The sequence below is a fragment of the Caretta caretta genome, chromosome 1 (genome assembly GCF_965140235.1).
Source record: "Caretta caretta isolate rCarCar2 chromosome 1, rCarCar1.hap1, whole genome shotgun sequence".
NCBI classification, from domain to species: Eukaryota; Metazoa; Chordata; order Testudines; family Cheloniidae; genus Caretta; species Caretta caretta.
In genome coordinates, this window is record NC_134206.1 from 178375702 (window position 1) to 178398434 (window position 22733).

Below are 22733 nucleotides of genomic sequence, written 5' to 3' on the forward strand. Positions count from 1 at the left end.
ATATAAGCAACTTTTGTTTCTGTAAAAGTGATCTAAAAAATTAACACAGCAGTTGTGAGGAACACTAAGAGAATGGTCTGACTGGGTCTCAGAGCAGGCTAAAAAACTGAGAAGCATATGAAGTGGGCTTAAAGTGGGTAGGTTGCTGGCACATAGATTGTTTTAACAGGCTATGCGTCCCAACCTTTCTTGTGTGGCCACCCTTAAAAAAAAACCCTCCCAAACTAACCATGAATAAATCTCCATTGTTGGGAAATGCTAAATTTTTAAGCCATGGTATTCAGGATTGCATGAAGAAATAAGGAGTGTTTTTCAGGTAGGTGTCAGTGTATAGGAATAGGTGAAAGCAGAATGAACCCTTGAGATCATCAGAAACTTCATCCAGAAGGGTGGAGGAGAAATGGGAGTATCAAAGAAGCTGATTGAGCACTTGTAAAAAGAAACCCTCTTAGGGAGATATGATTTTATCCTGTGTATGTAATGCTCCTTGTTAAGTAATGAGGATCTTAAGTTCTAGTGTAGCCGCGCGCAGACTCACCAGCAGCGCTCCTGCTGGTTGTCCTTGGGAATTAGCATTCCAGCCTCCAGTGCACCCTCTTCAGGCCAGTGTCTTGCCTTTCTGCTGGCTCCCATGTTCCTCCCAGGAGCTCGGTACCCCTTTCACTGGGAGCTGCCTCCTGGCAGTACCCTACAGTTCTGGATCTCCCCCTCCCAGGGGAACCCCCACCCACTATCCCTACCTCGCCTCAGTCATAGGCTCCTGCCAGTCATAGAATCATAGAATATCAGGGTTGGAAGGGACCCCAGAAGGTCATCTAGTCCAACCCCCTGCTTGAAGCAGGACCAATTTCCAGTTAAATCATCCCAGCCAGGGCTTTGTCAAGCCTGACCTTAAAAACCTCTAAGGAAGGAGATTCTACCACCTCCCTAGGTAACGCATTCCAGTGTTTCACCACCCTCTTAGTGAAAAAGTTTTTCCTAATATCCAACCTAAACCTCCCCCACTGCAACTTGAGACCATTACTCCTCGTTCTGTCATCTGCTACCATTGAGAACAGTCTAGAGCCATCCTCTTTGGAACCCCCTTTCAGGTAGTTGAAAGCAGCTATCAAATCCCCCCTCATTCTTCTCTTCTGCAGGCTAAACAATCCCAGCTCCCTCAGCCTCTCCTCATAAGTCATGTGTTCCAGACCCCTAATCATTTTTGTTGCCCTTTGCTGGACTCTCTCCAATTTATCCACATCCTTCTTGTAGTGTGGGGCCCAAAACTGGACACAGTACTCCAGATGAGGCCTCACCAATGTCGAATAGAGGGGAACGATCACGTCCCTCAATCTGCTCCCTATGCCCCTACTTATACATCCCAAAATGCCATTGGCCTTCTTGGCAACAAGGGCACACTGCTGACTCATATCCAGCTTCTCGTCCACTGTCACCCCTAGGTCCTTTTCCGCAGAACTGCTGCCTAGCCATTCGGTCCCTAGTCTGTAGCGGTGCATTGGATTCTTCCATCCTAAGTGCAGGACCCTGCACTTATCCTTATTGAACCTCATCAGATTTCTTTTGGCCCAATCCTCCAATTTGTCTAGGTCCTTCTGTATCCTATCCCTCCCCTCCGGCGTATCTACCACTCCTCCCAGTTTAGTATCATCCGCAAATTTGCTGAGAGTGCAATCCACACCATCCTCCAGATCATTTATGAAGATATTGAACAAAACCGGCCCCAGGACCGACCCTTGGGGCACTCCACTTGATACCGGCTGCCAACTAGACATGGAGCCATTGATCACTACCCGTTGAGCCCGACAATCTAACCAGCTTTCTACCCACCTTATAGTGCATTCATCCAGCCCATACTTCCTTAACTTGCTGACAAGAATACTGTGGGAGACCGTGTCAAAAGCTTTGCTAAAGTCAAGAAACAATACATCGACTGCTTTCCCTTCATCCACAGAACCAGTAATCTCATCATAAAAGGCGATTAGATTAGTCAGGCATGACCTTCCCTTGGTGAATCCATGCTGGCTGTTCCTGATCACTTTCCTCTCATGCAAGTGCTTCAGGATTGATTCTTTGAGGACCTGCTCCATGATTTTTCCAGGGACTGAGGTGAGGCTGTCTGGCCTGTAGTTCCCAGGATCCTCCTTCTTCCCTTTATTAAAGATTGGCACTACATTAGCCTTTTCCCAGTCATCCGGGACTTCCCCCATTCGCCACGAGTTTTCAAAGATAATGGCCAATGGCTCTGCAATCACAGCCGCCAATTCCTTCAGCACTCTCGGATGCAACTCGTCCGGCCCCATGGACTTGTGCATGTCCAGTCACCAGCTAGCTCCCGCGCCCGGGATAGACTGCAGTATGAGCCACTCATCACAGGCAAGGTTGGGTTTGGATCTGCTGCCTCTGCCTACCCATGGCTGCTCTGCAACCCCCATACCTAATAGACCTTACCAGGCCCACAGCCTGGGGCTTTCCTAGGCCGGAGCTCCCAGGCTCCCTTGGCCTTTCCCTAGCCCTGCTCCAAACTAGGTCCTCTATTCAGGTCTCTGCAGCCAAGTCCCTCCCTCTCAGAGCTAGAGAGAGAGTGTTCTTCTGAGCCCAGCTTCCCTGGCTTTTATAGGGCCTGCTGGGTCTGTTTGGGGAGTGGCCCCCAGCTGTGGCTACTCTACCAGTCATCCCAGCTCTTCCCCTGCCCCAGACCTCCTCCAGGGCTATCTTGAACCCCTCTGGGCCCGAGCAGGTGTCCACCCTACTACACCAAGTTAGTGTCCTACTTGTAGCAAGTACCATGGCTTGTTATTAGTGATGGAACCAGTCGCCGAAAAGCTCAATAAGAGATTTGTGTAACAAGGAGCAGAGTACAGACTGATTGACTCTCTGTTTCCTTCTAGTGGCTGGTCCACATGCAAGCTAAGAACTTGTTACCTACTTAAGTTAATGAGTTTATTTCTTTGGCTCAACTGGGTAGGGGCTTCTGCTTTTGAAGCTGAAGATCCTGGGTTCTCTCTCTGTTGGCCCCTTTGAAGTAAATGACAAAATTCACATTGACTGGAGTGGAACCACATTTTCATCCATGGTGTTTGTTTATAAGTGGCATGGCTCTATCACATTTTCTTCCATGAATCCCACACTCATAAATCAGTATGTCTTTGTTGCTTTTTTCTACTTATTTTTGTACACACAAAACAGGTCTTAACAATATAATTTTTTTGTTGGCTTGATATAATATGCCAACTACTTCCCAAACATTGTAAGTAGCTTTTGTTATCCCTCTTGTCAAGTATCATTCTATTTAGAGTATCTAATTTATGCAGTACTTCTTTATAAATCATAGGCTATCTCTTCCCATTTGTAAATGGCAGGTTACGTTTTGCCACCATGGAGACAAAACCGCTTCTGTTTGATGACATTTTGATGCTTTTTTCCTGTGAAGAAAACCAAGTGTTACACTTCCTCCCTCAGCATTTCACGCTTAGTTCTGGGTGAGCTTTCCATATCACTGTGGTGATCCATGTCATGCCCCACTCCATGTGTAACTGTAAAATTATTCCCACACTTCTTTCATGAACACTCAACTGAAGTTGCATTGCCTTTTTTCCTCCTAGCTAGTCAAGAATGCATGTTCTGTGGTGTTGTAAAGTAATGCATGGTGGTCTTTCCCTTTCTGGTGACTTATGACCATATCCTGTGACTCCTCTTTACCAAGCCTACTCCTCAGAAAAACTAAGAAAAATAAATGGGCAGGTGCATTAAAAAATTAGATTACAAAGTGATAGTATAATATGTGAATGGTGCCATAAAAGTTAATTTTTAAGGCTAATTTGCTAAATTGAAATATAATAAAGTTTTAAAGACATTTTAAATTAAACATTGAGTAACATTTCATTTAAAATGTACACAATTACTTTTAAACAAAACTATTGAATGTGAAATTGTTTGTAATGCTATAGAACTACTTGTTTTCAAAAATAGAATTAACATTCAATATCATGTATTATGCAGAACTAACAACTGTGTTGTGTAAATCAGCTTCTGTACTAAATGACTGGAGGGTAGATAATGTGCCGCCAGTTTTTAAAAAGGGCTCCAAAGGTGATGCTGGCAACTAAAGGCCAGTATGAATGATTTCAGTACAGGGCAAACTGATTGAAATTATAGTAAAAAACAGAATTGCGAGACACATAGATGAACATAAGTTTTTGGGGAAGAGTCAACATGGTTTTTGTAAAGGGAAATCATGCCTCACCAATCTACTAGAATTCTTTGAGGGGATCAACAAGCATGTGGACAAGGGGGATCCAGTGGATACAGTGTACTTAGATTTTCAGAAAGCCTTTGACAAGGTCCCCCACCAAAGGCTCTTAAGCAAAGTAAACTGTCATGGGATAAAAGGGAAGGTCCTCTGATGGGCTGATAACTGGTTAAAAGATAGGAAACAAAGGGTAGGAATAAACGGTCAATTTTCAGAATGGAGATAGGTAAATAGTGGTGTCCTCCAGGAGTCTATACTGTGACCAGTATTGTTCAACATATTTATAAATGATCTGGAAAAAGGGGTAAACTGTGAGGTGGCAAAATTTGTAGCTGATACAAAACTACTCAAGAGAGTTAAGTCCAAAGCAGACCACGAAGAGCTACAAAGTTCTTACAAAACTGGGTGATTGGGCAACAAAATGGCAGATTAAATTCACCGTTGATAAATGCAAAGTAATCCACATTAGAAAACATAATCCCAATTATACATATAAAATGATGGGATTTAAATTAGCTATTACCACTCTAGAGAGATCTTGGAGTCGTGGCTAGTTCTCTGAAAACATCCACTCAATGTGTTGTGGCAGTCAATAAAGCGAACAGAATGTTGGGAATCATTAAGTGATAGACAATAAGACAGGAAATACCATATTGCCTCTCAATAATTTCATGGTATGCCCACATCTTGAATACTGCGTGCAGGTGTTGTTGCCTCATCTTGAAAAGATATATTGGAATTGGAAAAGGTTCAGAAAAGGGCAACAAAAATTATTAGGGGTATGGAACAGCTTACATTTGAGGAGAGATTAATAACATTGGGACTTCTCAGCTTGGAAAAGAGATGACTAAGGCGGGGATCTGATAGAGGTCTATAAAATCATGACGGATGTGGTGACAGTAAATAAGGAGGTGTTATTTACTCCTTCTCATAACACAAGAACTAGGGGTCACCAAATTAAATTAATAGGTAGTAGGTTTAAAACAAAAAAGGAAGTGTTTCTTTATACAACGCACAGTCAACCTGTGGAACTCTTTGCCAGAGGATATTGTGAAGGCCAAGACTACAACAGGGTTCAAAAAAGAACTAGATAAATTCATGGAGGATAGGTCCATCAATGGCTGCTAGTCACGACGGACAAGTATGGTGTCCCTAGCCTCTATTTGCCAGAAGCTGGAAATAGGTGACAGGGAATAGATAACTTTATGATTAGCTGTTCTGTTCATTCCCTTTGGGGCACCTGGCACTGTCCACTGTCAGAAGACAGAATACTGGGCTACATGGAGCTTTGGTCTGACCCAGTATGACCATTCTTATGTCTTATCTGTATTCTTTTTTAAACCAATACAGGTCTATTTTATTTATATAATTAAATCTATTAAGAAATACATATCTAGCATGAATTGGGAGAAAACATTTAAAAGTAAAATTGACAAAATTACAAAAGTCAAAATTAGTAACCATCATTTCTGATAAACTTAACTGTACTATTGACCTGTAACATGGAAAGAACTTAGATCTATATTTATAAACTAGAAAGTGATTTAGTATAATAATGAGCATTGCCACTAACATACATGAACAGAGAATAATTTAAGTTATACAGAAGTTTATCATTAACAATAATCTAATAAATTCCCATTTTCAAACTGATGTAATATTATCCACATGTAAGAAAAGTAGTTACATCATCTTCTCCTAATTATGCTACCTAGCAATTATACAAACTTGTTTGTACTGTTGTTCTGTAATCAGAGTACTTCTAGAAAACATAGCTTATCAATTATCCACGATAGGGTGGAGATGGTCTTCTGAAATTTACCATAAAAAAGAGTTAAACTATAGGTAACCCTTGGGGACTGGATTGTAATTATGATGGTCAGGGCTGTAGTTCTCTCATTGTCAATCACTGCAATGGAACAGTAATTGCTCCTCCAGGATTCTTACAATGGAAGATGTGTCACAGATTGATGGAAAATCAACTATAGGCTGCCCAGGCATTGTACAGCTGTGGAAGATGGATGTACAGTTTGTAGTTTCAAGTGGAATGTGGAAATTTAAGAAGGCCCCACATTTATTTGCTGTGTGTATGCGCGTGTGTAATAGAGAGAGAGAGAGAGAGAAGAATTTGCTAACAAAGATTCTGCTCCTGTCTGAGGCTAACAAAAATCCTAAGAAAACCCTTATAGGGTTTTAGTACAGGTACAAAGCAGAAATTGGATAATATTAGGCTGGTAGCTAAAGAGGATTTTTTAAAACACAGAACCAAAGAAAAAGAACTTTTCAGTTGAAAACATTCTAATTTCAAATTAACATTTTAGAGCTTTCCCGGACAATCTAGGTTTTGATTCTGCAAGATATCCATGAAAGCAAACTCCTGAACCCCTGCAGTGTCTTACTGAACTCATGGGGGCTTGGTGTTGACATGGGGTCTGCCGAAATGGTTCTCCTTGCAGGATTGGAGCCTAGGTTCTTTCAACTGAAGCAACAAAGCTTCTCTAGCCAGCTGGACAAAGTAGGCAGTAACATAAAGTTACTTCAACAGCTGATGTTGTGGTAGAGCATTGGAGTGGTACTCAGGAGGTTTGGCTTCTGTTTCCAGCTCAGCCATAGATTTCCCATGTGACTGTAGCCAAATCCCTTAACCTGTGCTTCAGGTTCCTCCTCTCTAAAATGAGGGTAAACTTTTCTTCCTCGAAGAGGTATTGTAAAGATAAATTCATTAATGTTTGTGAAAAGCTCAGATGTTTCAGTGATTGGGGCCATTTTAGAACCTGGATGGATAGGCTTAACTATCCCAGGACAAGTTCCACCCATTTATAAAAGGTAAGATGTATTAAAGGCTAGTGAATTAAGCAGACAGATCCTTTGAGGAAGAACATTAGCACAAAGGAGCACGACAGATAAGCAGAGGAAAGACGACTCACTGCTCATAGGAGAAGGTGGTTCTGGATCTCTGGGATCAACAGTCTACTGTTTTACAACTAGCATAACTAGATTAGCTGTATCTTCCCAAGTGGAGAAAAACTATGCAAGAGTATCAGGGTGCAGGCAATCTAAAACTAACTGTCAAGTTCGCTGCTTATTTGCCATCACATGCAACTGCTGGAGTCAATGGGTGCTTTTGTGGAAGGCAAAAGAGGAACAGGTTGAAGAAAGCAAGGGTACGATTTTTCATTGGTAACAGAAGTAAATGTAATGAAACATCCTAGCACACTTATACATAGTAACAGGGAATAATATTTGAAAACTTCCATAATCAAGGAGTTTGTCCCTGAGTGTGTATGTGCCCATCTCCACAGTTAGGAGAATGACAGGACCCAATCATGCCATGGTTGTCCCTTAACCTAGCTAAGATATACTCCCTATTTGTAATTGAAGACCAGACCTTCACCAGACCTTCACCAATCTGGCTAAAGGGTATATAAAGCCCATCTGCCTAACATCCCAGAAGCATGGTTTATTCTTTTCTAAAGCACTATTGTAGTCAGTCATTCCTGGGGAGCAGCTGCATATATATGAGCTTTAACCCAATCACAGAGAGATAGTTGGTCCAAACTATATTACAAATTTTAATCATATTCTAAATGAGTGTGCTGGTTTAATTGTTGTAATGGGCTCTCATGAATTAATGATTAAACAAAATGATTTAATCAAAATAAAATTTCACAAGCGCCCTGACGCCATTTTTACAAGGAGCTCTACTTGCGATATATGCAGAACAGATGATTAAGGGTAGAAAGAGCTTTTGTAATTTTGTAAGCATATAAGAATAGCTCCCCTCAGTTTCAAGTTTATCATGATTATTTTGGAAAAAGAAAAAAAATCATTAAGGAAGTTGAATATATAGAATGTTTTTATTTAAGTTTATATCTGTATAAAAGCACCCCGTGAGAACACATTTTATAATAGTTTTTCTTTTATGAAATGTTTCACAGAATCCATTCAAAATTGGGTGGCGCCTTTAGTACAATTTCACAGCAAGTAGAGCAAAAGCACATCTCATGCCCAGACATGTAATTATTTGGATGGGTTTTACTTCCGTAGTCTCACTCTGCTGGAATGGACTGCATATGTATATGTCTTTGTACATGCTGTAGACAAATCAAGTTTGAATATCTAATTTCATTTTCTTTAATATATGACTCTCTTTCAAGTGGATTGATCTGAAATTAATGGAAGGATATGTAATCTGTTATAGACAAGTGATCAGATACTGGAATTGGTAAATAAAAAAGTAGTATACACTCACGAATATCTTGCACATTACTTGAAGTCAAACATTCAACAAAATGGGATGAGAGGGATATCAATCACCCAAGAAAAAAAGTAAAAATTCATCCTGGGAATAACTTTATGGGGTAACTCCAAATGAATTTGGCCCCAGAATAGCTGAGCTAAGAAGAAATGTAGGCACAGCATTTGATTCAAATTAAGGGAAACATACAGATGATCTATTTCAGTCACAGTTTTGTTTCCCTGCAGGCTGAAAGTACTAAAAGCCTGTCCTAAGCAAGACTTGATTGCAGTTTTGTATGTAGGCTTCTGTTGTGCTTCTTTCCTTTTAATTTATCCATGTCTGTTCAAAATTGGTGCACCATCACAGTGGGACTGCACACATGAGTAAAATTAAGTATGTTCGTAAATACAGGATGGGGGCTATTTTTTGCTTTACATCCTGTAAATAAAGATGACTAGCATAATTTAATCCTACATCTAATCCTACTTGGTTGCTCTCATGAAAAGTCAAGAGCCTATTCTTGAGTTCAGAGTTTTCTGATATCACAGAAGTTGTGGCAATATCCCAATTTTAACTATATATGCTTTTTCTCAGTACCCACTTCCCCAGTAAAAGCCATGCACTGGAAACTTAATGGTCTAAATAGTAAATTGGTTATTAAATTGAATCTATTAAATTGTATCTTTTGAAAAGGAAGGCATGTTTTGTTTGATAGGCAAAACAAAAGTTTGAGCTTTAAAGCAATTGTAACATAGTGGATTAAAGACTGTCAGTATAATTAGATAAACAAAGACTCCCTAACATCTGTTCTCAAGAGTGTACTAAAAAGACAGCCACTTCTTGTTTGGGGATAGCTGAAGCTATATTGACATCCATTATGCAGGACCATTACATGGTCCTCATCTCACTCTGACTACACTCATCTGGCAAAGCTGCTTTGACCCCATGCATTTCTTCCTGCTGTCTTTTGAGAAAATCTGCTTCTCCTGTTCATTATTTCTGCTTACTGTATGGAACCTTTTGTAGAATGGGACAAGAAGGAATATACAAGGGAAAATAAAATACTGGTAATCATGTTTGTTATCATCTTCTGTCCTGCTTCTTATATGACCATTGGTTGTCTATACATACATACACATGCTCATTTATATATTTCCTGTAATTCTATTTGCTTTTCATTTGCTTTTTAAATGATTGAAGGGGGAGGAGACAGAGCATGGCTCTTAACCACTCTATCTTTTTGTATCTTGCTTCCTGTCTGGTGGAATTATGTTTATATTATAGAAGCTTGTTCTGTTGTGTGGCTGAAATGAGAGGATTCTGATAAAATAATTATGGGTATATAATTTCCTTATTTAAAAAGAAAGAGGTATAACACTCCCCTATGTTCTGAAAATCTGAAGACAAACTTATAGAACAAGAATGCAAGGGGATGCAAATTAGCAATACAAATTGTACTATTTAATGCTTTTGTATTAGATCTCCAATTACTTTAAAACTGTTAATTAAGATACACAACCACGCTGTGAAAGTTTATAATATACATAAACCATACAGCATCTTTACTGTAGCAGTATAAGATATAAATGTGTGTTTGTTAAATAACCAGTCTATATATCAAAAACAGATACAAACAAGGAAAACCACCTTCACTATTTTAAGCCATCAAGCCTCATACCTAACCTCTCCATAGTCCCCATGCAGCAGACCACTCAAAGTTGCCATCCTCAAAGAGCGCATTGATCAGGGGGAACTTGTATTCAGACTGACTTATTTATTCAGACTTGCAGGCTTGATTGGCCAACTGTAGGTAAGGTGTCTTCTCCCAGAAAGTAAACAGCAGGGAGACAAAAAAAGAATTGGAGGTGCAGGATGACATAAGGGGGGTGGAGGTGACCAAACATACAGATACAGAAGTTGGAGATCTAAACCCTCTATTTTCATTAGGCCTATGGCTTCAGTTTACCTTAATCCAGCTCTTCAAAGAGATCTATTTTCCCATGTCCTCAGCATTTACAAAAATAACTTTGACTTTCTAATTGCAATGTACTTCCTCTCTTCAGCAAGAGCAGAAGGAGAGAGCTAATATGCAAGAAATAGAGATTGATGTCATTAAATAGTCTCAAAACCATTATTTGAGCAAACTCTCATACAGGCCCCCCAAAGTTTTAGGATTTGCTACACAGGGAAGTTAATTTGGATTAAGGTAGGATGTGAATTTAAAGCAGAATACATATTCCAGATTAACTCTGTGAGGGAATGGATTTATTCTGGAATGAGTGCTTTATTCTAAATTATCTTCATCCACATCTGAAATGGATTATGCTAATTTGGATTAAAGCTTTTTTTTTTTTTTTTTGGAATAAGAGCGTCCCAACACAGAGTTAACTCCCCTTGTAGAGAAGCCGTAAGGAAAGATTATTTTCTCTTTCTAAGAAGAAATGGCAGAGTGTGCCAGAGGACAGGAGAGGAAAAGGAAATCTATTTTACCACCCTTGGGGGTTCTTAATAAATCAGGTATTGATATATGGATAGAAGAGACTGCTTACTTGCCAATATTGCCAACTCAAAACATTCAAAAATCATGATATTTTAAGAATTAATAAACGTTGGGCTTTTTTTATTTGCCTTCTAGTCTTTCAGCCTTTCCAAGCATTGTTTGGCAGCCATGAGGGCTTAAATTGACTTAAAGCCTCTCCTCTTCCCCCCATTTCCCTATGCAAGAATATGATTTTTTCCTGTAAATTACATGGCTTCAGGCCCTAGAGCTTTAAGAAAAAAGCCAAATATCACAAGAATGGGCAACACTAGGTTTCCCTTAGCTCACTTCACTTCATCGGATGGATGCAGTGGCATCCGATGAAGTGAGCTGTAGTTCACGAAAGCTTATGCTCAAATAAATTTGTTAGTCTCTAAGGTGCCCCAAGTCCTCCTTTTTTTAACAACTTGACTGCCATTAGCACAGCTGCAGCATTGTAAGTGTAGACAGGCCCTGAATGAGATGCATTGGGATAGGGAGACAAATCAGGAGACTGATTCTGAACAGCTGGTGGGAAGCTCTGCATTTTTAAAGTGGTAACATAGAAATTGGAGGTGAGTGTCTTTTTTTCTAAACCTGCAAAAATCAGAAGGCAGCTAAATTACACAATGCTGTTGGAGATTTTTTAAACTAAGGTTTTAAGCCAATTTCATTACTTTAGTAGGTGGGTGGTATGGAGAGTAAGAGTGCCTGACTCAGTCTTCGAATGCTTGTGTTTGGCGGTTATTTTAACAATCCGCGGTCTAGTTTTCAGGGCAGTATTGTTGACATAGTTGCCTTTTTTCAATAATATTGGGGGGGGGTGGAAATTGGAGAAAAGATAATTTTAGAAACAAATTATGAGACTGGGAATTAGGAAATGGGCTAAGGAGAAAATTCATAATAGAAGCAGCAGTTTAGTGCCTCTTCAGCATAGACACTGATCTTATTTCTTGGCAACCAAGAGCCATAAATACCAGCCTTGATATAACAGATTTTGCATGTCGCCTGACAAGATGTCTGTAACTTGGTAATTAATGCACAAAGGGATGAAAGAGTACAGTATATCAAAATGCATGTTTTCTGTTTACATGCAAATGTTACACCTTTAACCAGCCCATGAAAATATTTGTTTCCCCACCAAGTTTCCCATTTTTGAAGGTGGAGAAAAGGTTGGTAGAGCCATAATATTTTCTGGTTTGAGGCCCAGGTTCATTTTTTTTTAAAGTTTACTTTTTTCACTGGTTATATTAGCTGTTCAGGATTGCCTCTGCTAGTCAAAGCACAATTATTTATTTGAACAAACGAGCAAAACGTCCAGTTTATAATCCTATTTTAATGTTGCATTGACATTGCACCATGTCCCCGTTAAAAATGTGATATCTTCAGGGAATTTGTGGCTATCATTGCTTTGTCATTCTAAGGACATTGATTTTTTTATTTATATAGATCTACAGTACCGGGTTTGTGGCTCACTAGCTTACTATTAAATGATCATGTGGAAATAACTAAATGCCAAGCTGTAGGCAAATTTAAGCTACAGGGCATACTTAAGTAGATGCTGGACGTCTCCGGACTCTGTTTATTTCAAGCAGTCAGAATGTGATCATCTTTCTCTGTATAGTCTTTTAGGAAAATCAGAATAGTCATGCTGAATGATCTTGTCTTTACTGATCCAGCTTTGGCAACATATTTTGGGACAGTGACATTCTTAAATATGAACAGACATCATGTGGTTTAGGGTACGTGTATTATTTCTATAAAAATATAAACAAATATTAAGTCAGGGAGTCTGAAAGTTTGTTCTCCCGTAATGCTTTAAGATCATATAGATAGGGAGAATAAGAATATACAATACTATGTTTTTTTTCTATATGAGAAACAGATTACTAATATTGCTGATGACTTATCTTTCCTGCTGTTTACTCTCTCAAAAAAATCACAGGCTTGTAGTTTTCCATCTAATAAATATTTCAGACAATGCTGTGAATAATTAGTGCAGCAAAGATTAAATTCTATTTCAAAGGCACAAGGTGAACTAAAGCATTAGTGAAGTGCAGTTAAGTATTGAACATTTATACACTGGAAAGCAGGAAATCTCCACACAATAGAGATTAATACTGTGTGTGCATACTGTATTGTTCTGAGTCCTTAACATTCTGAACTGGGACTGTGGCAGTCATTATCTCTCACAGGTTTCTTGGTGATTTTCAAGCCCAGCTTTACCTACCCAAGTGGCAGTGACACCAGCTTTCACTGAAGCCTTATTACTCTTAAAAGAGCAATTTGGTTGGTTGCACGGCTGTTAGGATCAGACACTCAGGCTTAAAGCTGTCAGTACAACTGATTCTCATCTTTTTTCACAATCCTGACATCTTTTTCTCTTTTCTCCTGGACACAAGCATTACTGTTTTTATCATTTTCAATCAAGCTCACGCTGAAAGCTGAGGAATATATTCCCACTGAAACCAAAGTGAAGAGCAGAAATTATTTTATAGCTACTATATAGTAGCAGCAGGGCTGGCTGCATGTTGTGTGGGAGAAACTGGATCAGTGAGAAATGTGTGGCTTTCCTCAGGGTTACATCATTGAGGTATTACTTCAACGTCTAAGGATGGCAAAACAACTATTTGCTGTGATTTTTCAGTGATTAATGGCTCCTCCTTAAGCAAACGGTGTGTGGAAAGTGGGAGAGAAGATGTAACAAATTTTATGAAAATAACTTGTGGAAATGTTATCATCAGTGAAATGGGGGGAAATTACTATGCTTGAACTTCTTTTCATTTTGATGTTGTTCTTCTCTGGACCAACGCTGAGCAAGCTAAGTAGGACCAAAAGCAAACACTGGAAGGGCGGTAAGTGATAAAAGTTTTTATAATGAATGTCTGGGTGAGATTTGAAAAGCCAGGGTTAATGTTGAGCTAAAGGAAACAAAGCTGTTTTGCAAGCTTAAGATTTTAGGTTGCCACTTGGATTTGAGATAGAATATGAAAGCAAAGAAGGGAATTTAATTTGTTTGCTTGTTAGTTTGTTTATATATAGCATTTATTTCCTAGAGGAATTATAGTTATTTACTATATAAATAGCAAAAGTTCACTTAAGGCCCTGGAATGTCAGGAATAGTTTTTCATATAAAAATATACAGGTAAATTAGAAACCACTGTTTTCAAGATTGTGAGAATATTAAGATTGTTGTTTTCATTATGGAAACCTGGGGCCAGAAGCTTATAGCTTTTACTGCAGGTAACTCTGCTTGCTATCTAGAGGTTACATTATTTGAAAAAGCGAAAAAGAGGGGGAAAATAAACTCAACCTGTTTTGAGTGCAGAATTCTTAGTATATTTTGTGTAATGATTAGACAGACTTTTCTTTAGAGAACATTAATGTTATAAAATGCAGTGCCAGAATCAGTGATTGGCTGGCTGACTATATTGGTGTTGATGTGTTAATAAAGATAAAGTGTATTAACTTTATTGAAAAAAATCTGCTGTGCTAAAAAACACTTACGGTTTTTAAAGGCTGCAATTCATTTTCTTCAACTGATGGAAACTGCAAAGATTTACCCTGTATATTTTGTGAACAGTTCACTAAATATGCCATTTTGTAAAGTTCACTTTGTTTTGCTTCCCTTGCATGACATTTGTTTATGGAAAACTTGGGTTATCAAGGTCTGATAATCAAATGGCCCAGTAAGCATAAATGATGTTGTATAAATATTTGGACCAAGGGACTATAGATGCTGGATAGGATGTTTTTTTTCCCTACAGGTCTTTTTTGATATTGTTGATTGGATGCACCCTAGGAATTTTCTTTCTTACAAGTACTGCCACAGCATGATGTGTGCATCTCAGCTTTAATAGCACTTTCAGTTTTCCTCTTTTGACAGTGTTGTGATCTGAGGTTAAAAAGTAGCATCAATATTAAAAAGAAGTTTTAATAATGTATCACAACATCTCAGCAGGAGACTTTTGCCCCTCCCTCCCTACTATAGTTCCCTTTGTTGCATTAAAGCATTACAAATCTTCCACCTACTATACCTTCAAGGGAAAAGTTCCAGCAGGCACTTAAGCTGGGCTGTTAAGGCAAAGGTGGCCAGAACAGCATATCTGCGAATTATTTTCTGTTCCTGTAAATCCCATTATCACACTACTCATATCTCACAGTGCTGTTACTGGTCCTCTTTCTTGCAAATTACAAACTGTTTATTTATTCTGTGCTGCATGATCTCTTCTCAGAGGCATGTGATTCAGGCATATATGTTACTATCAACTTCTCGAAATTTCAAAAAAATATCTTTTTATGGTCCAATCTCCTTTTTATTTTTATTACTTTAAATGAAACTGGCAAATGAGAAGTGCATCAGTCCAATCTCTTAGCCCTTAACCAAAGGAACCAGATCCTGAAAACTTAGATATTTACTGAAGAAGTTAGGTGGCAGGTTGAAAATAACCCCACACATGACTGTTGAGTAATACTGTTATCTTGTTTTGTATGTTTATAAGAAAAGAAACTTAACTGTTTCAAGCAGACAAAGTTGCTTAAGAATTTCTTCTGAAAAGAGACAAAAGCTAGTTTTTTTTTTTTTTAAAAAAGATCTCTAACGAGACTAACAGTAAGTGTGGTATATTTGCCGTATGGTAGTATTTTAATTCAGAGTCTGTGCAGTATTGTTACTAATTAAAGAACTGTTTGTTTTGATGGCTACATAGACATTTAAGGGAAACTTTTCAGTTTACCACCCGTTATAATATGTGTGTTCTAGAGTATGCATTGTTAGTTCCAAAATAATTTTTAGTTGTCAAAACAAAAACATAATGTTGGTATCCATTTTTGTAAGTAGGAGCAAGCAGTGAAAGTCAACCTCTGCTTATACTTTGACTTCAATATTTTCTTCAGCATACACGTGGAACTAGAGATGGTGAGGAATTTTTCAGTGAAAAATGTTTTTTTCAGAAAATGCTGATTTTTTTTTTCAAAACCAAAATTTTTCACCATAACTTATTGGTTTCCATGCAACTTTCACTGGGAAGGTTTCTCAGGTCCATGATGGAATTCTGGTTAAAATGAGAGAGAGAGAGAGAGAATGTCTGACTCCAGAGTAGCCTACGGGTAAGGACACTCCCCTGAGCTTTGTGAGACTATTTAAGTCTATGCTCTGAGAGGGAACAAGGACTTGAACCTGGGTTCCCTGGACTACGAGCTGTTTTGATGTGGGTTGCTCTCTTGTGGGTTGTTAGCGTTTTTTTCCACAAAAGTTTTTGAAAGGTCTTGGTTTTGTTCCAATGTGGAATGAAAACAAACTTAGAGTTTTTTTGTGGAATGGATTCTGCTTTTCTGGCCAGCCTACCAGAAACTTTCACTGGTGGGTAATGGGATTTGTGCTCAGAGACACTGTTATGCTTATAAGAAGCACACAGAAACTTTTTCAGGGGAAAAGGCAATATGCCACATTTATTGGAGATACAACAGTTAGCATATGAATTCAATCATACACACACACACACGTGCACACACTCCTGCCAGTCAATGTTGTAGTTACCAGTCCAGAGTCCGGATCAATGTAGTGGCCAGCTAGGTTGATCACGGGTAGGGAGGAGCCAGGTTCTGTTAGTCATGACACAATGCTCCAGGGAAGTCTTGGCAGGATGAACCCAAAGTTTCATGGCAAGGCCCCCTGTTTATATTGTGATTTTCCTTCATTGAGACCAATGAGTTTTGCACCATCATGCTGTAATTAATTGTTGTTTGACAAGTGCTTTTTTTCTTAAAATGTTCTTCTTATTTTTTATTTTGTTTTTTTATTAAGTATCTCAGGGCGTTATCCCATGCTGGTTTTGATCACAGCTGTCTTGTCCCCATTAATAGGTGCCTGTCTTATCTTAAGAGTCATCAATCTGCCTCCTTTTACATTTCAACAGGGGCGTGTTGCAATCTCTTGGTGCCCTTATGTTTGTCCTTGGTTCCTTCCTAGAACATCTGGTCCAGTAATGGCCTTCACACTTATCTTCTAACACACACGTTCCTCATTCATACATAAAACACGATTGATTTACACAAAGCATTTGAACAGGATCATCAAATTAAAATGCAAAAGAAAACAATCATTGCATTATTTTATTTATTTCAAAATGCTAAACCTACAACAAAGTAGTGACCCTAAACGTCTGTCACTGTCTTGAGATCAGCTCAGACACAAATTCTGGCTAATGCATCTTTACCAATGGCCCATTAGGCCATTCCTTCCTGCTTTCAGAAGGGATGGCTGGAAAAATATGGTCAAATCATACACCAATACATTTAATACATGCTACATTATTCTTTATCCTTCATTCTAAATTATACAAAATACAAACATAAAATCCTACTACTACGACCTGAAGTAGTAATATAATAAATTCTGATTAGATTTCTATTTTACCAGTGAAAGAGTGACCCTACAACACCATTACTGGAGCTTGTTGGAGAGTAGACCCCAAAATAGAAACTGGGATTTCCAAAGTATCTCAAGGGAGTGAGGCACCCAGCTTCCAATTCCTAGCCACAGTGTCCATAAAATAAATATATATGATGCAGTATGTATACATCTGGAGAAATAAAGGGCATATCCTAAGCTAGGGTAAATCAGCAGAGCTCTGCTGAAGTCAATGGCTACAATGATTTACACTAGTGGAGGAACTGGCCCATACAATTGACCCTATCCTACAATTGTAATTGCAAAGTGGACTTTTGCATCCTCATGGAGCAGCACTGACTTCAATGGGGCTCTGTGCACCCTGGATCCATTTGTGGGAGTACATTTGTACTTGAGTACTTTTGTAATAAATTGTCAGAAGTATAGTGAATGGAGAACTCTGAGGACCTTAATTAAAGTCAAATGAAAATCTCCAAAAATACATTTTTTAAATTAAACTTTTTTAACAGATTTTTCATATTCTCAAATAAAAGAACTTCATCTCCTGTTACAGGAGGAGGGACAATATGGCAGTTTTCATTTTAGCTTTTCAGGCCAAGTGAAGACTACTGATGTTGTAAAACTCTCCATTTGAGCCAAAACTGAACTTTTTCACCAAAATTCCAATCCCTGGTAAGCCATTCTTTAGAGAGCTTGCTGAATAGCATTACATGGTTCTTTTTTTCTCAGCAAAACATTTGTATATTGTAATCCTTTAGGGACTTATTGCTCCAAATATTGAAGACCCACAGTTCTCATTGAAGTCAAAGGAGCTTTGGTGCTCAGCATCTCTGAAAATCACCCCTATAGTCAACAATGATTGAACCTAGTGATGCTAAATAATAGTCCACATTTATTACTGATTTAGTTCCTATCAAATCAGTAAACTTATGCCAGGTGGTGAAATTGGCCCACAGTGTTATTGGGAGAAATATAAGGAAAACAAATTGTATTTTCCAGGTGCTTATATTTTGGTATCTTGGAAAACCTTTAAAAAATGCATTGCAGTGTGGTGTTTAAAAGTGTTTAGCTCTGGTGCTCTGGGATTTAGAAGCTAGTGTTCAAGATAAGCTGAAGCCTAAAAGTAAAACCTGGAATTACAAATCACCTGGATTTTCTTTTTCTCTCTGAGCCAAGATAACAAATTATGATTCAAATTTTTAAGAAGGATTTATAACTCGGAGAACAAAAATCTGTGAGAAGACAATTAAATCCCCTTTGTAGTTTATCTTAAATCGGGAAGTAGATTTCAAGCTTGCAAATACCTATCCCCTCCTGAATTCATTTTTCACAGTGCTTTGGAATGCCAATACACATTATAAAGGGGAAAGTATTTAATGTCTGAAAGCACATAGACATTTCTTCATATGCATGTGGAAGTGTTCTTTAGATGTTCATTGAAACTATCAGGACAGTGATGGAGTGTTAATGGAATGGTGTTCCCATGCATTGTCTTTGGGAATCCCCTGAAAAAGTGTTGGGTAATTTGACAATAAGGTATCCATTAATGATGAAAATTATTGTGCTGCTTGAGACAATAACACACATTTACCGATCTCTAGTGATATCAGAGCTAGAAGAAAAGGAGTACTTGTGGCACCTTAGAGACTAACCAATTTATTTTATTGGTTAGTCTCTAAGGTGCCACAAGTACTCCTTTTCTTTTTGCGAATACAGACTAACACGGCTGTTACTCTGAAACCAGAGCTAGAAGGACATCTGTGAATTATAGTATGGTGGTGAGAAAAGTTACTTTGATAGTTATTGCCAAAAGGTTCATTTCTATAGGACCTCAGCCCTGTTCAAGACCTACGTGGTCCAGCTCAAATACCACACATTATTGTTCAGAGACTACTTTCTATGGTAACTACATATTACCTCAGTTGGAAACAATATTAGCTATGGGGAAAATAGAATTATGCCTAATTTGTTATCTCACAATAATTATGGACCGAACTTGCATCTTCACTACAAAGCTGTGTGACAAATCTTTATGGAAGCAGAGATAGAGAGAAAGCCCGGAGACTAGTAAGGGAATATCATACTTATTGGCACATATTAACAGTTTGTATTTATTAAACCCAATTTGCTCTTCCAGCTTTATAAAATAGCGTAATGCATTTTGCCCTTTTGTGTATGTCTATACTGCAATAAAATACCCATGACTGGCCCATGTCAGCTGACTTGGGCTTCTCAGGCTCAGGCTGTGGGCTATAAAATTGCAGGGTAGGTGTTCAGGCTTGGGTGGGAACCTGTGCTTTGGGACTCTCCCCTGTCACAAGGTCCCAGAGCTCAAACTTCAGCCTAAGCCTGAATGCACAAATGCTGCTCAGACATCTCACTTTCTTAATCATGCAATGCAAATACAAGGATCCCACTTCACCAAGACCTACAGAACCTGCCAAAGATTAGATTAAAATCCCACAACCCCCCATGGAACCGTATCAAGATCCTTACACCCAACTTTGATGCTGAGGCTCAATGGAGAATCACATGGACTACTTCAACCGCTCAAAACAAACAGCTCATTGTTGATTCTGTTGAGGAACCACTGTTTTTTGGTTAACGTTGGAAAGACTGGTGCAGATTGAATCGCATCAGGACATCTCATGGGAGATGTGGACAAACCCTCTTTAAATGGAAAGTGAAGCAAACACCTATATGCAACTGTGCTCATCAGGTACAAACAATACAGCACATCATATTTGAATGTCCCCTTCATTCTTTTGCCAAGGGCCTGAAGGACATTCACCAGCTCACTGCTGCTGCAATGGGCGGGCTATCAAACTTAGATATTAATTTGTAGTTGTTGCAACCTACCGAGGCCATATGAAAGAAGAAGATTGGTAATGTAGTAGATGTGGTTTTTTAATTACAACTCTTACAATATATATTTTTGAGATGATAGGCAAAATAGCCATTACATTTCTGCTTTAACAAAAGGTTTAATTATTAACTCAAGATAGGAACTACAGTGCAAACCACTCAGCTGACAGAGGTAGTGCATACAGCCTACTTCAAAAATAACATAATAATGTCATGACTTAATAGTGTTTGAATTTTCCCTTGTGTTTTTTAAGGCTGGAGAATTGACCTTTTTCCCCCCTTCCTTGGTGTTTGACTGTTGACACTTCAAAGTTCTTTCTTGATCAACCAAACTTCACCCTCTAATTTCTTCTTTAAACTACATTTGTGAAAGAGCACTGTTGTAGCTTTGAAAAAAAGAATTGGACAAGACAGCTACATAGAACATTTAGTGAGATAGGGGGCTAAAATCCCGCACTGGGGTTGGCAGCTGTGATAATGATGTATAATTTAATTGATGCTACACTGTGATCCTCAGTAGAACTTCAAACCTTTTCCCATGTTTATGCATTATTCAGACTAATGGTGACCCTGAAATAGAAAAAGCTTCTTATCTCTTAAAACTTTTATTGCAGAGAGTTCAAAATGCACAAAGCGGAGTGCTGTTCAGTATGCGTTAATGCAACGTGAAAGGATGCTGTTTTCAGCCCATTTTAGTGTCATTGTCCTGGCAACAAGACAGGCATGATTAGACGCACTAGAAACCATGAAGGCAATGGCATGCATAAGAAATTTAAAGTTTTAAGTTATTTCTGAATTTAAACTTTTATATGCTACACAGGAGTAAAAAATTCTATCCTGCCAAGCAATTGAAGCTATGTCTGGTCATCATTTCTTTTTATTATTTCTCACTGCATATTTTAGAAAAATATAAATCCCATAGGACTATACAAAAATAGTTTTCTCTAATCTAATCAATGCAAAGAGGCATATTTTATGTAATTTCAACAGGCTAACTGTCTGTTCCTAGTAGAAATTTAATATAGTCACAATATCTGTATTCATCTTTAAGACTAACTCAAAGGAAGATTAAGTAAAATAATTATTGGCTGCAACTTGATCCTGTAAAAACAGCAGTAGTAATCACCCATATTCTGGCAGGCCATTGTCCCATGCACAATATCCTCATACAAGATTATTCCTGTCAGGAGTTGGAGTAATCTTTGTATGGAGTATGAGAAGTGAATAGGTTCAACTGCAGGTGCATCCTGAAACGTGAATTATGTCCACACACTTCTTAATACCTCTATTGCAACATTTCTGGACCTAAGTTTCACATAGCTGGAGTAGTGTAATTTAGGTCGATTTACCCCGGTGTCTTCACTGTGCTGTGTCAACTGTGCTCTCTGGTCGACTTACCTTACTCTTCTTGAGGAGCTGGAGTACCGAATCAACCAGAGAGCACGCTGCCATAGATTTGGTGGGTCTTCACTAGACCTGCTAAATCGACACCTGCTGCATCGATTGCAACACCATCAGTGAAGACAAACCCATAGGGTGTTCATAAGGCAGCCCTCCACTGCTTCCCATCCAAATACATACTCAATGCAGAAAAAGTTCATGCTGTGATCATGGCTCTTTTTCTGTGCATGTAGATCTGGCCTATTTACAAAAGTTGTGTACCATGTAATGTTCCAACCATTGCAGTACTTCTCATTTTGGAGATATAAACAAATACATTGAGAAGCTAGCAACTGCCCTTGCCATGAATCAAAAAATGTCTACTGGCAAACTGACTGAGGTTCTCAGACTACATTATCTGTAAAATGAAATTACCAAGTTCACTGTTTGGAAAAGGAATCGAAATGAGCAACATAGATCAATCAAATCTTCATGCAGAGTACATGATATTATGCTATGTTCTCAGCACATATAGCCTGCTCTATATGAGCTGTATTTTTAAATAGCACATATGTGCTTGTCTAATATAGTTAATTCAGACTTAGCTGTAAGTAACTTTATGAACTGGGTACAAATATTGGAGAATAACTGAAAACCTATACACATTCTTTGGAACTGTTAATGAAAAATACACTTATCAGTTATCATGTCAGTTGGCTCTTACTCTATGTTAGTCCAAACAGTTCTTATCTCTACCATCAAAGTGCACAAAGATAAGAGAATAGGGCAAAATATTAAAGCAGATTTTCCACAGGAGTATAAATTAAGCAAATCATAGTGTCAAAACTGCATTTTATTATATTTTCCTCAAGGTCCATAATACTGAGTCTATATGATTAATTTTAGGTAAGAGATCACTTAGACACTGCTGCCCAGCGACCTACATGGAAAAAAAAAAGAATGAAAAATGAAATATACAAATATTGTATTGGTGTATAGTACTGTATGTGTTTTAATGCAGTTAGTATTAATGTAAGTTTACTTAAGCTGTTTGATTAAAAGAGAT

The 22733-nt window shown here is 38.4% G+C and overlaps 1 protein-coding gene across 22 annotated transcripts in view; it reads left to right on the plus strand.

Annotated features, from left to right (window-relative positions):
• ROBO2 (roundabout guidance receptor 2) overlaps positions 1 to 22733 on the plus strand; it is a 1531972-nt gene that overhangs the window by 276056 nt on the left and 1233183 nt on the right. The window contains exon 1 of one of the 22 annotated variants that reach the window (XM_048868685.2): positions 13355 to 13865. The exons of the other annotated variants lie outside the window; for them this stretch is intronic. Within the exon in view, the coding sequence (XP_048724642.2) occupies positions 13742 to 13865 (124 nt within the window). The 5' untranslated portion in view covers positions 13355 to 13741. Of the gene's footprint in view, positions 1 to 13354; positions 13866 to 22733 lie in introns of those variants that run through there. 22 annotated transcript variants of the gene reach the window in all.